The sequence below is a fragment of the Myotis lucifugus genome, unplaced genomic scaffold, assembly GCF_000147115.1.
Source record: "Myotis lucifugus unplaced genomic scaffold, Myoluc2.0 scaffold_10, whole genome shotgun sequence".
In the NCBI taxonomy this organism is placed as follows: domain Eukaryota; kingdom Metazoa; phylum Chordata; class Mammalia; order Chiroptera; family Vespertilionidae; genus Myotis; species Myotis lucifugus.
In genome coordinates this window covers 25,399-39,877 of record NW_005871058.1, presented here as the reverse complement: position 1 = coordinate 39,877, position 14,479 = coordinate 25,399, and the positions used below count along the sequence as shown (strand labels likewise).

General features: G+C 42.3%; 1 protein-coding gene across 1 annotated transcript in view; it reads right to left on the bottom strand.

The window, feature by feature from the left end:
- Positions 1-1,812: 1,812 nt before the first annotated feature.
- LOC102418415 (solute carrier family 41 member 2) overlaps positions 1,813-14,479 on the bottom strand; it is a 28,330-nt gene continuing 15,663 nt past the window's right edge. Inside the window, exon 5 of the mRNA XM_023749837.1 lies at positions 1,813-2,079. Coding sequence (XP_023605605.1) covers positions 2,071-2,079 — 9 coding nt within the window. The 3' untranslated portion in view covers positions 1,813-2,070. The remainder of the gene's footprint in view (positions 2,080-14,479) is intronic.

Sequence of the window (14,479 nt, the reverse complement as noted above, 5' to 3'; positions counted from 1 at the left end):
AAGGGGCCAAAGAGCCGCATGTGGCTCGCGAGCCGAAGTTTGCCGACCATGGTGTTAGGTCAACTTAGCTAGAATGGCCTTTACCTCTGATGTTTCTTCATAGTAATTTTCCATGCACTCACCCCTATCCTGATATTTGGCTATAATTCCCACTTGTCTACCCTGTATTTGGAGTTGAGCCCCATGTCTCTCCCCACTGCGAAATCCCATTGCAGTGGTCCCTATGCCTATTGTGACGGTCCTGAATAAAGTCCACCTCACCATCTTTAACAAGTGTCCTTGAATTTTTTTCTTTAACAACCTCTGCCTACCACACACACTGTCCTGTTGCCAGTGGGGAGGCTGGGGCGAGGGCCCAGGAGCATAGTGAGAAGAACGGTCCTGTCCAGACAATGAATGGCTGTTCCTTGTCCAATGCAATTTAAGACTGACCTGGGAGAGCATGACATCACCATACCAACTGGAGGGAAGAGGGGACACCAACTGGAAGGGCCAATTGCAGAACAGTGGTCTGTAAGCCTTCTGAGGAGAAAGAAGTGGCCATCCGCCCCGAGGGCTGCCTGGCACGTGGCACAGAGCCTGCAAGGGGGTAGGGAGACCTTCTTGGGTGGAACTGACAGGATGCACAGGGGAAAGGATGCCTGCCACCACCTTGCCACACTTGGATGCTAGACCAGAGACAACGCCGCAGTCAGAACGCTGACAACAGAGTCTGGGGCTGGAGAGCAGGGGTTAGCTGTGGATTCGGTGGCCAGGAGCTCTGCGCTTGTCCTCTGACATGTCACCCCAAATCAACATGTCAGCACCATTCCGGAAACCTATTAGTATTCTCACCAGTGAGAATGATCAGCTTTCCATGCTGCCTTCTTGGAACTGGGGCCAGACGTAAGTCCAGGGACTACCCCACGGGCAGGAGTCTGACTTCCTGGGGGCATCTGTTTGACCCCACATGAGGTTGACCCCTAAAGGGGAGAAACAGGTACCAGGCATCTGGTTGACCCCACAAAAGCCTGACCCCTAATTTAGAGGAGAGAAACAGGATCTGGGCGCACCATGTGCCTGGCTGGTCCCAGGCATCGGACAAAACGACCCGGGACGGTAGCTGCTTTTTGCAAACGGAGTCCATACAGGATCAGCTTCGGGTCGGGGCACCCTGCCCGCAGGCCGCTGCTGATCCAGGTCCTAGTCCCAGGTACCCGAGGAAGACTCAGAAATAAAATTTGAAGAATTCACTCTCAGGCAGAGGTGTGTGAACTTTTTTGTGTGCAACGGGCCAGACAGTGGATACTTTAGGCTTTGCAGGCTGTATGGTCTCTTTCTCAGTTCTGAAAAAGTAGCCAAATACAAATGTAACCAAATGGGCATAGCTGCATTCTAATAAAACTTTATTTACAGAAACAAGCAGTGAACTGGATTTGGCCCGCTGGCTGGATCCCAACCATTGCATGTGGCAGAGGGCCGCGGGCAGAGGCTTCACTTGCCTGGATCGAATGGTGCTAATAGTGGGACTACAGGACCGAATGATAAATGCACCTGTCATTGTGGTAGATATGCGCAGACTCCCCTCTACAGAGCTCTTATCGTGGTAAACTTATCATTTACCACCAGCAATTGCATCTGATTCCCTACTGCCTTGCCAAGAAAACGTTTTATCCGATTTTGAATTTTTGCCAGTTCGATAGTGAGAAATGGTATCTCAGTGTGATTTTAATTAGCATTTCTTTCCGTCTGAGTAGTTCTGAGCATCCCTCTCGTTTTTTTTTTTTTAATGAACCATCTGTCTTGGGCTATTTTATTATTTTGTTATTGGCCTTTTTCTTCCTGATTTATATTAGTTCTTTACCTATTAAGATTAGCCCTTAATGTGTATGCTGCCGTTGTTGGATATGGTAGTCTATGTATGTATCAATTAGGTCCAAGTGGTTGACAGCATTGTTCAAATGTCTGAGATACCTCGTAGTCACTCAAGTGGAGCTGTCCAGCAAGCATTTGGAAATACACATCCGGAACTCGGGTGAGAGGCCTGCACTGGAGAAATGAACTTGGGAATATTAGAAACAATGCGATGGGTTAGGTCACCTGGGGAGAAAAAGTAGAGAAGAGGTCATAAATACATGACAACGTTTAGAGATTGAGGAGGAACAACCACAAGACAGAGAAGGGGCCTCCAGGGGTGTAGAAAGGAATACTTTCAGTTGAGTGGTGGGGACAAAAGCCTGACATCTCAGAGAACAAAGTGATTAGAGCGCTGGTGGTCCGTGAGGTCTGAAAGGTTGGCGACCGCTGGGTTAGAGAAAGACAGTCGGCTGCTAGACAGTTGAGGGTTAACTTGACGTCTGAGGTTATAAACTGAAAGGTCTGTCTGAGCAGTCATGAGTTTTTCACCTGCCACATTCAGCTGCTCAAGGGCAGGTAAAGCATCGGTGGAGAGCTATGTCTAACCAGAGCTGTCCAGTCACAATGAAGGTGGTAGTGGAGGATGTATGGATTGATGAGCCCAGGAATCTAAGCTGGAAAGTGAGAAGAGTGCTTCAAACAGAGAAAAAAGTGATAAAGCAATAAACTGGAGATCTAGGTATGGTCAAAGCCAATATATTATACTCATAACTACAAGATATATACACAGCTCACCCCAGTCTCTTCTGGGTGAGTTCTATACAGGCTCAATGTCCATGTAGTTTATTAAAAAAAAATACATACAACAGGATGGGTAAATATTTCTTCAATTTTATTCTTATTTGAGTTTACAATAATTCAAGGATGAAAGATGCCCAGAATAAATGGGTAGACTATCATACCACAGATATAGTATATGGCAAGGAAGCCCAAATACTGAAAGACTTTTTAAAATGTACTTCATTTGGCTACATCACTGATAGTCTCGATGCGGAACTTTTGATGTCTTCCAGAAGATACATTACCCTAAGTTCCCATTTTATCATGTTCTGAGAAACGATTTAAAAAAAAAATGGTTGGTAACCAAGAATAAAAAAATGTTTTTAAAAAATTATCTGTGTAAATAAAGTGTCTGGTAGATTAGTGAAAGGAAGAAGTTTGGAAAGCAGGAATTTTTATATTGTATAAAAATACTGTGAATTCACATTATTTAAGACTGATAACAAATTATTTTTGTGGGTAAATAGGTCATCTTATCATTTGCATACTTATCTAAAGGCTTTCAAAAAACAGTACAATGTTTTAGAGGAATCTACATCCCTCTTATAAATTAATCCAGTTAATTGATGACTGATATTTCCATGATTTTTTTTTTTATCACATGCCTTTTAGACGTTTTGTTGCTGTAACCAAGATTGAGAAAGGAGCTATAAATCAGTCATCCTAGTTCTTTCTCAGCGTCTACCTAGAATGACGGGATCTGGGAAGAGTGGTAGCAATGAAATGTTCTATGGAATAAGGCATTGTTCTCTTTATTCTACCGTTTTTATTTATCTGAGTTTTCCTGGGGCTTAGGAACATGAATAATTCACAGTTGGCTACACTTACCATCAAGACATTAAATGGAGGTCTCCCTGCCTGAAATCTAAAAGCAGCAGCAATGCTCTGTTCCATAGACAGCCCTGCTTCTCCATTGCTCTCCTCTCGGGTAATTAGGTAGGTACTCCTGGTGCATTGGGGGGAGGGGGAGGGGGCAGGATCATAGGAAGAGTACTGGCTCAGGAGATTGGACACCTGGTCTTTAGTCACAATTTTGTCACTTTGCAGCCGTGCAACCTGTAAAATGTAACTTCTCTGAGTTTCAGGTTCTTTTGTTAAATACAGAGAAAGAAAGACCTACCTGACCTATTTCACAGGCACTGTCAATGTACTAGACCAAAGGTGCTGATAAACGCTTTAAAAATGTGGTTTCCTGGCCCTGGCCGGTGTGGCTCAGTTGGTTGGACGTACACCAAAAGGTGGTGGGTTTGATTCCAAGTCAGGGCACATACCTAGTTGCGGGTTCAAGCAACCAATGGATGTTTCTCTCTCACACTGATGTTTCCTTCTCTCTCTCTCTCTCTTCCTTCCTCTCTCTAAAATCAATCTTTACAAAAATGTGGCTTAAAAAATCAAAATAGAGAAATCATTGGGAAATATAAATGTTTATGAATCACATGGTGCAAATGTAAACAAGTAATTTACCAGTACTTTACAATAAAATCAAATAAATTATTTATGGATTTTTTTAAAATAAAAAAGTCTTTGCAGATAAATATTCATCAGCTTAACTTAATCATTCTTTCTTTCATAAGAATGTTCACTATGTGACGTTATAACTCTCCAAAGGAGAAATTCGATAATTCGTTCAGTTCTCTGCCTTAGAAGCTTCATGATAAGGCAGAAGAATGGAATAATTAAAGTTTTAAAATAAGCAAAAATATATAACTCTAAACCACGGTCCCCTTATTTTAAAGAGTTTACTAGGAACACTTTCCCCAATAGATGTATAAACAACCTACTATTTATATAATATTAACACTAACTCACAACTAAGCCATGAAGATCAAAGCTAATGTGCATTTTTCTTCCCTTATCAACTAAATTATTAAATATCTGATGGTCTTAAAAATGAACTACATGTGATATAAAAATGCTCACCTATTGAATGAATAAATGTTGGTTAAGTGTTTGGAATATAGATCAGAGGTTAGAAACTGTTTGAGATATAGCAGTGTGTATGACAGGGTCCCCTGTAGCAATGAGCCTGAACAAACAGATGACATGTACAGGCATGAGCAACCACTGAAGTAACCCACCAACTTCTTTCTTAAAATGGCGCACCTCAAAATATCAACGGACTTCTCCAGAAGAACCAATTCATCACCTGCCCATTCTAAATCTTCTATGTTAAATGGCACAGTGGTTTTAATAAGAAACAATTATCATGTAGGTAAGAAATACTATATTCTGGACAGTAACAAAATTTTTGGACCAAATGACAAAAGTATGTCAATAAAGTGTATTTAAGAATAACTATATAATGCTAACATTCTAATAGCACTATGATCTTTGCTAACAAGCCAAGATTCAGTTCTCCATCAAAAATATCTCTCTCTCTCTCTCTCTCTCTCACAAACACACACACACACACACACACACACACACACACACACTTTCTCGTCTCTACAAATGCAGCTTGGATTATTTCCTTTTCTTAACTATTAAGTCTTCTGAACAAGATCGACATTCTTTCAACAAATCAATGATCAAAAATGACCCACTGCTTTCATGAAAGATCTCTCAAGGTCATTCTGTGTTTCAAGGGCAGCCTGCCAAGGACTTGCAGAGATGAAATTGAATTAGCATTGGCACAGGGAAATTCATAGCAGCAGGTCAAAGTCCATTTATCTTATGCTCAGCAGAACCTATTTAGGTCAGGTGAGGAGTAAGTAATTGGCAAATTGTTCCTCATCTCGCAGAGAGCCGGGTATAGTTAAAAACTATTGAAAGCGTGGTTGGGCCCCTTTCATTTTATGGATGGTATGCAGTAGGCACCACACATCCGTGAGACAACAGAGGTTAAACTCGAACTCTCCCCTAAACTGGCATTATAAGTTAAACAATAATCAAGTACATTTCTGCTGTGTCTGTGGTTTTAAAATGATTCACTGTAAACATCCTATAGGCTTTCCTATTTCATTAACTTCGGAGATTGAGCTTGCTTCTATGTCTGTGTGAAATTAGCATAAATACTGTTCATTCTGGTTCGACACAAATTCCTTTTAAAAATGTTAAGGCCATTTAATGGAGTCAGGGCCAACTGCAGAGTGCCCTGACTGAAGTCAAACGACTGATTTACGATTTTTGAAAGAGCCATTGACGGTTATCTTGCGTTTTCCTTCTCGGCAACTTGAGAGCAGTTTGTAGGATTAATTAGTCTCCAACATCTCCATCTCGATCTCCAATAAGCCAAAGAAAATGAAAACTTAAGGCTAACAACGCTGTCCCAAGCAGATCCCCCAGTGCCGTTAGGTAGGGGATGGAGAAGCTGTCCGGGTCCTTTCCCTTCCTCCAGAAGTGACGGACCATCCAGTCAGCGATCCACAGCAAGGTAAATACCTACAAGAGAACACCGGCGATTACTCCTGTGGCCTGGACATTCCCAGCCTGGCGAACATGACCATGAGTCTAAACTACTGCTTTCAAAAAGTTAACAGCATGCATGTCAGAACCATGCTCGAAAAGAAGAAATAGCTCATTGACAGGAAGATTTTCTTTTCACAAGAATACATTTCATTATTTCTGTGATAAAATTCTTCTTCAACATTTCACATGTATCTTCTCATTTTCTTCTAGCCTCCCAATTACCACAATCATCCTTATAGTTAATAGAACTGTGCAACTGCCAAATCACTGGTTTGTTTCAACTTTTTTCTATATGATAATCCTGTGACGTAGGAAGAAGATACATGAAGAAGAATATAAATATTACAATTAGGAATCATTTAATTCCTAAATGATTGAAATAAAGATGGAGAACTAACCATTCATGTATTAATTACTAGAGGCCCAGTGCATGAAATTCGTGCACTCGAGTGGGGGTCCCTCAGCCCAGCCTGTGCCCTCTCGCAGTCTGGGAGCCCTTGGGGGTTTCCGACTGATGGCTCAGGCTTGCCCCCGCTAGAAGCAGGTTTAAGCTGTCAGTCAGACATCCTTAGCACTGCCACGGAGGCTGGAGAGGCTCCCAACACAGCTGCTGTGCTCACCAACCGTGATCCTGGCTTCTGGTTGAGCAGCGCTCCCCCTGTGGGAGCGCAATGACCACCAGGCGGCAGCTTCTGCATTGAGCGTCTGTCCCGTGGTGGTCAGTACACATCATAGTAACTGGTCGTTCTGCTGTCAGGCCGAAACTGGCTCTCCAACATCCCTCACGGGTCCCAGATTGTGAGGGGGCACAGGCCAGGCTGAGGGACCCCACTGGCGCACAATCAGGGCGGGGAGGGACACTGGAGGTTGGCCAACTGGGGAGGGACCATGGGAGTGCTCCAGGGTGTGTCTGGCCCATCTCTCTCAGTCCTAATTGGCCGGACCCCAGCAGCAAGCAACCGACCAGTCGGGGCATCTGCCCCTGGTGGTCAGTGCACGTCATAGTGACTGGTAGACCAGTCGACTATCTGCCCCCTGGTAGTTAGTGCATGTCATAGGGAGTGGTTGAGTGGCCTTAGCATATCATTAGCATATTATGCTTTGATTGGTTGAACGGATGAACGATGGGACGCCAGGACAACCAGACACTTAGCATATTAGGCTTTTATTATATAGGATAAGGCCATTGGTGGCTTGCAGAAGAAAATTTCATGGTGAGAACAATGAACAGAAGGTAAGAGCATTGAGGAATGACCTGTCTATATAAATACAGATGTAGACAGAGTGTCAAGTTATTTTAAAGGACCATTCAAATACTCAGGTAATGCATTTGTTTTCTAGGATATCGGGAATACAGGTGTGGGCAAAAGTAGGTTTACAGTTGTGAGTACACAGGTAAACACAGTTTATTTTTGTATTATGATTTATTTATTTTGTAATATTTATTTGTGTTACAACTATAAACCTACTTTTGTGCATCCTTGGAAAAAGACCTCTGTGATGCTTCGAGTTTGGGGATCAGATAAATGGTTTATTTTGTTTTGTTTGTTGTTGTTGTTGGTGTGTGTATGTGTGTTTATCCATTTAGAGTGGAAGGATTCTGAGATTTTCAAACTTCTGAAGGGTTAAGGGGACTTAAGATTAGAGAGGTTAGCGTTCACTGGTTAGGGACAAGCCGGCAAGTACAGTGGATTACTGAAGAGCACTTTTCTAGCCCTAGCGGTTTGGCTCAGTGTTTCCTTGGAATATTGTGAATAATGAATTATTTAAAATGGCATAAAGTAGCAGGTACTTAACACAACATGTTTTATTTTAAAACTAAATGGTTATTTCAGAAACGCATGCTTTTCACAGTGAAAACACTCAAAAATCAAAGTAAGAGTAAGCTGTGTTTTCTTTCACATCATCTGTTTGTTTTTTATGAAATATGCATAACCTTTTAGAGGTAAATATACCTTCTGGAAAGGCAATTTTGTAGCCCCAGCTAACTGTGCACCTTCAAGCTGTGTTACTTGGAATTTAAATAAATATGTAAAGTACAAGAATACATATTTGCTCTGGACAATAGTGGTTCTCTTGGCCAGCACCTTCTCTGAGCTAGAATCAGCATTCCCAGGTGCTGGTCTCCCCTCCATGCCCCAACTAACGGCCAGTAACAAATAGCCTTGTGTACTGTGTGAAGGAAGATGATTTCTTTGGGAGAGGAATGCTTAGAAATATGAAACAAATAAACACCAGAAAGAGCTCATTAGCACAGTTCTTCCCAACCCCTAACTTACAAAGGCTGAATTCATTTCCCCTATAAAAATATGCTTCCCTAATCCAGTTTCCAGGCTGGAAACTTTATGCACTAAAGTCTAATATTTAAATGTCTGTTAAGAAGAATTTAGGATTACCAGTCAACAGGAAGTCAATCTCCTGATATTCAGACAAAAGCATCTTTGCTTTGGTCTGAACTATGTTTGCGAGGTGGCAGGTGGGGGAAGGTGAGACAAGAAGGGACCTGATTGGGAGGAGGAGCCCATAATATTCGCCCAACTGCCCCAGGGGCCCATGGCACAAAAATAGTTAAGACCTTCTGTCCAAAAGAAACTCGCAGAATGTGTTCGAGGACACACATATTCATAGCCTTGATTTTTAATAGCAAAACAGTATAAATAACCTGAAAGTCCAATAGAAATAGAATGGGTAAATAAATTATGGAATATTCATACAATAGAATATTATATTGCACACTTCCCTGCAACCCTAAGATCAGGAGTCTGCTCTGCTCAGAGACATTTTGCCTGATCCCAGCATAACTCCTTTACAATAGCAATGAATTCAACTGTGTCTTTTTATTTCTGACACGGAATGATGGTTTCGTCATCCTTTGACATCGTTAAGCATCGCTTTTAATAAATGCAAACATGTCTCGTTTTACTACATTTCCCTAGATGGCACAAAAACAATTTAGATTCGTCTTGTTAGTCAGAACTAACATGGCTATTCCGTTTTAAAAGTAAAAAGTGGTATGGTGCTAAATATTTACTTTTTAAAATAACTAAAAATTTTAAGTTATAGAATCATTCAGGCCAGTCCTTTGGGAGTGAATATTCTGGGTCACAATCAACCAAGATTTTATTCTGAAAAATTTGAGGAATGGTTTTTTCCATTAGCGCTTGCACACAGCTATGCCATAAGATTTTTTGGTAGGTGATGTGAAAATTCCTCTAAGTCATGTCTGCAATCTCAGCAGGGCTCAGGAACAGCCTACCCAGCACACTAGAAAAAGATGGCTCAGCTTCCCTGGTCCTATCTTCTTATTCAGACTTGACAAGCTGAAAAGAGCTCCACTTCTCAATGACTTGCTCCGTGGGATGCAGGATGCTGTGCCTCTAATGAGGCAGGGCAGTCATTGCATCTTCTGTACAGAACTGCCTGGAGCCCCAGCATACCTCTCTAGCGAATTAATCATAGGAAACCTCTCAATTTTAAGACCCTGCCATCTAAGCTATAATAGCATAATCACATTATTATATCACATAAATGCAATCACATAGCTAAAAAGGAATCTTAAAAATTCACCTAGTATTTCAATTTCTTACCTTAAGGTAACCATATGAATCAACTCCCAAAGTTAAAGTAAAAAAAAGTATTAGAACTGTAGATCCTCCCCTCACTTTTCCTTTATCATTCTCTTCACACTTTTCTCTCAACTCAAGCTAACAGACAGAAACCAATTAGGAGGCAGAGGCCGAGCAGTCACACAGAAAGAATAAAGAGATCCCTGCTTTCCAGTTGGAATCTGGCGGATTTAAATCCCGAGGAGCGAAAAAAGAATGTGAGTGAGGTCAGGCAAACTGCTAAAATCCCCTAGTCGGTTAGCTCTTTCCTTTCAGATGCCATCTGGGAACTGGATTTGGGTTAAGTATCCAAATATGAAAGATATAACCACACCATTTAATGAGGACCTACTATGTGCCAGGTATTTATAACTACTGTGCAAAAAGAAATCATTGTCCTCATTTTATAGGCAAGAGCAAGAAGACCCCCAAAGAATTAAGTAACTTGCCCAACAAGGCTAAGCTACCTTGCCCAGCTACTGGGTACTTATTCTGGGGTTCCACTTATGGTCATGTTGCCACTTCTTCCTCATTTAGAAGAATGACTCCAAGGAATGGGGTATCAGAGGCATAGTAGGGATTCTTAATGCTAGAATCCACAGGGTTTAATCCTCTCACTGACACCGTAAGAGACTCACTCATTGCCCAGTAATCCACAGCTACTATGATGATGGTGATAAAATACTGAAACAATAATAGCACTTCAGATGCATTATCTCTTTTTTCCTTATAAAAAGCCCTGAGGTAGGTCTATTCTTAGTCTCCTTTGACAGATGAGAAAACACAGTCCCTGAGAGATTACCTTGCCCAAACTGCCACAGGTGGTGAGTGGCGGCAAGCAGAGCCCAAGCCCTTACGCACTATCCCCACTGCATCAGAGGAAATGTATCAGATCTCTCAGGTTTGCTGGGAGTGGGGAAAGTGTTGAAAATTATCATTCTACAGAATAAGCTACACTCTTTATTCTGGTCTTCAAGACCTTTCATGATCTTGCCTGTAGTTTTCAATTTTATTTTCTATCACTTCCTTTCATAAGCCCTGTGCTTCAGAAATTCTAACTATCTCTATATATAAAAGCCTAATATGCAAAGTGTCCCCTTGGGAGTTCGACCGGAGACCGGGAGTTTGATCGCTCGCTATGACATGCACTGACCACCAAGGGGCGGCGCAGAGCGAAGGAAAGCCCTGGCCGGCAGCCAGAGAAAGGAGGCCCCGTTCGGCAGCTGATAGGTCCCAATCAGCCCTGATTGCCAGCCAGGCCTAAGGACCCTACCTGTACACAAATTTCATTCACCAGGCCTCTAGCTTTCTATAAATACCCTGCTTTTCCTCATTTACTTAAGGCTACTCCCTTCTGTGAAATGGCGTTTTCTGATTCCACAAACTCTTACGCACTATAAAACGTCCCTGTCCCCAAAGAAAGAAGCTCTCCCAGGACTGAGCTTCCACAGCACTCTGTCCTCCTCCTCTCAGGACACTCGGGACATATTTATGTCCTTGACCGGGTTCCTACTTGACTCCAGTAGACATCGTTTCTGTGAAAACTCTGTGAAAAGATCCAATGAAACCAAAGACACAGCTTCAAGCCTACAGAAGGTGCCATCCTGAAAACTATGACCCTCACTAAGGGCTAAACAAAGTGCCCAAGTTATTCTTGTAAACACAGGAGTGTAGACTGGAGCCAGGCTCCATCACACGCCTAAGTCACTTAACTTCTCTCCAGGCCAAATGCCGCGTCTGTATTGGGAACCCATAGTGTAACTTACTCCCGGGCTGTTGTGAGACTCAGCCAGTTCCTACCTGCAAAGTGACTAGAACAATGCACGGTTCACAATAACTGCTCCATAAACAGTTGCTACTATGATTTTTGAAATCTGTATGTATGTAGATGAAAAGTGGGGCAGATCACCAAGCCTTAAGAAAAGAACTGTCAGAGATGAAAATCTTTCAGAAAGAACAACTTAGGTGATAAGGAGAAAAACTGGCTTATGTATTAGAGAACCAGTATTCTTTTCCTCTCAAAAGTCACAGGTCAAAAGGAGATACAACTGATCCCAATAAAGTACCCAGTCGAATCATGGCAAAACAAGTTGATTATAGACTTCCAGGTAAATTACAGAGGTACTGGGATCACAGCGTATACCTGGGAACCCGAGGGAGTCTGTTTTAGGCCAAACAAATTTAAAAATAGATAACTTCTAAACTTAAAAACAGACCAATTCAGAACGATCTACTTAGACTTGGAATATAATTTTTCAGGAAAACAATGTTTTATGTTTTGCCTGAGTTCTCTGGCTAACCATCAAAGGCAATTTAACTTAATATTACTTTAGTAGTAATTACAGATTTTAACATTAACATACTGTTTTACTAGTTACCAGATTATTTTAATTTTAACACATATTACTAATACATACAACAATGCTTTGCAACAAATCATATTTATTATGGGAGTGGGAATTCACAAAATCATACGTTATGAATGCAGGAGGGGATTTGCATGACAGCGAGGGCCGCTATATTTCCTGGTGTGCCCAGGATAGTAACGGTTGATACTTGTCGCTCTAATATTTTTTAATATAAATATATTTTAAATGTATTTTTTATTAATTTCAGAGAGGAAGGGAGAGGGAGAGACAGAAACATCGATGATGAGAGAATCATTGATCGGCTGCCCCCTGGTTGCCCCTTCCTGGGGATGGAGACTGCAACCCGGGCATGTGTTCTAATAGGGAATCGAACCTTGACCTCCAGGTTGATGCTCAACCACTGAGCCACACTGGCCAGGCTGTTGTTTGAATTATTAACAGCTCTCTTTCATTCTCAAGGGTCCTGGTTTGGATGAAAATTACATGGTTGCCTTCGTGATACTCACCCTTAAAATACAAGTGAGGAAAGTACGCCACAGGACAGTGCTGGGACTTAGCCAAAGTCGTAGAGCTAAGTGACCAGAACTAGAACCCAGAACCAGTTGTTCCTAGTCCAGGAGTCTCCCTGTCATCCTGCACAGACTCTGCAGGAGCAAGACCAGGGCGACGCCTGCCATGGGGACCAGCAGTACATGGCAAATGTGAAGTCTATGGGAGGAAGTCTCTGGCCCTCCCAGTGGGACTTTATGGGGTCAGGAACTGAAAGCTGAGCGATTCAGGGGGATCTTGCTTATGTACCCCCTTTCTGCTTTCACTGTGCCCACTTGTGGCTTCTTGTCCACCACCCCTACACCAGTATGGGACAGATGATGGGGGAAATAAGGAATTCCGTCTTGGCCGTGTTAGGTTTGGGATGCCTTTTCAACATTTAACTGGAGATGCCAATTTGGGAGACAGCAGGGAAAGGGTGGTGTCTGAAGCTCAGGGCACTCATTACAGGAGCAAGAAGAGTGCTGCACAGTCGGAGAGCACAGACAGGGCCAAGGGAGGGTGGGTGGTGTGGAGACGAGAAGCCTCAGGGCACTGAATAACCTGCCCCAATAATGAGGGAGAGAATAATAATGCGAGGACAATAATGAGGATTAACTGCAGCTCCCGCCATTATTGGAAACTTATTATGTTCCAGGAACTCTACCAAGCACTTTATACACATTAGCTTATCCTCTGAGGCCAGAGAGGTTATGAAACTTAACTAAGGACACAAAATAAGTAACAGAGCAGAAATGCAGGCCCCGGCCTCACGCAAGAGAGCTCTGATCTTTCTCCAACGCTCTGCGCACTGGGGTCTTATTTTCCCTCTTCTTTCCTCTGCGTGTGAGGACAGATAGTCTGGCTTAGAGAGATTTGTCTTCTGTGGAAACATTAATTTTTATGTTTCCATAATTAAAATAATTACACAGAACCATGTGACTGTGACTTCAGAAGAGGTTGTCCATGCCTGTTATTTAACTTATTTTTCAATTACACGTTCGTCAATGCTTCTTTTCGCGAGTATGTAGACCATATTTCTGCCCCTAGCATGTTCTGCTAGCGGAGAAATGGAAGATGTTTGCTCTTAATTTGCACTGCTTGTATTGTGGCCACGTTCATATTACAAACCACATGTTTTAAAACGACCATGAACTGTTATTTGGAAAACAGAAACACTTCTTAGAAATTCATTAATCCGTATTAACCAATACCCTATTTCATTACGCAGGGCGTTCATGTTCTCGTTTAAAGTGGGCTTGGGATTTGCTGAGAACAATTTTTCTTGAGAGTACAAACCTTTTGGGAGAGATGAGATGGTGCAATTGACACATAAGCATAAAATTCAACAAGTATTGCTTAGTGATAAAATTTGAGGAGGCATCTGTTTTTAAAATTATATTAATAAAAAGTATAAGTATTGCCCTAACCAGTTTGGCTCAGTGGATAGAGCGTCGGCCTGTGGACCTGAAGGGTCCCAGGTTCGATTCCGGTCAAGGGCATGTACCTTGGTTGCGGGCAACATCCCCAGTGGGGGGTGTGCAGGAGGCAGCTGATTGATGTTTCTCTCTCATCGATGTTTCTAATTCTCTATCCCTCTCCCTTCCTCTCTGTAAAAAAATCAATAAAAATATATATTTTTTTAAAAAGTATAAGTATTATGATTTTGTTAAGAGTAGTTTCCAGTAACCATATTTTTACTACATGACCCTGCTCCCTGGCAATGCCCACCCCCCCCCTGCACCCCGGACTAGGAATGGCTACGGGGCCCAGATTGGACCATTCATATCTGAACTTTCACAGTTAAAACTGGACGTGAAAAAGCAGGCTACTGTCCCCATGAATGAAAGGCATGCAACGATGGGGACTTTTGCCCCAGAAGTGCAATGCAGA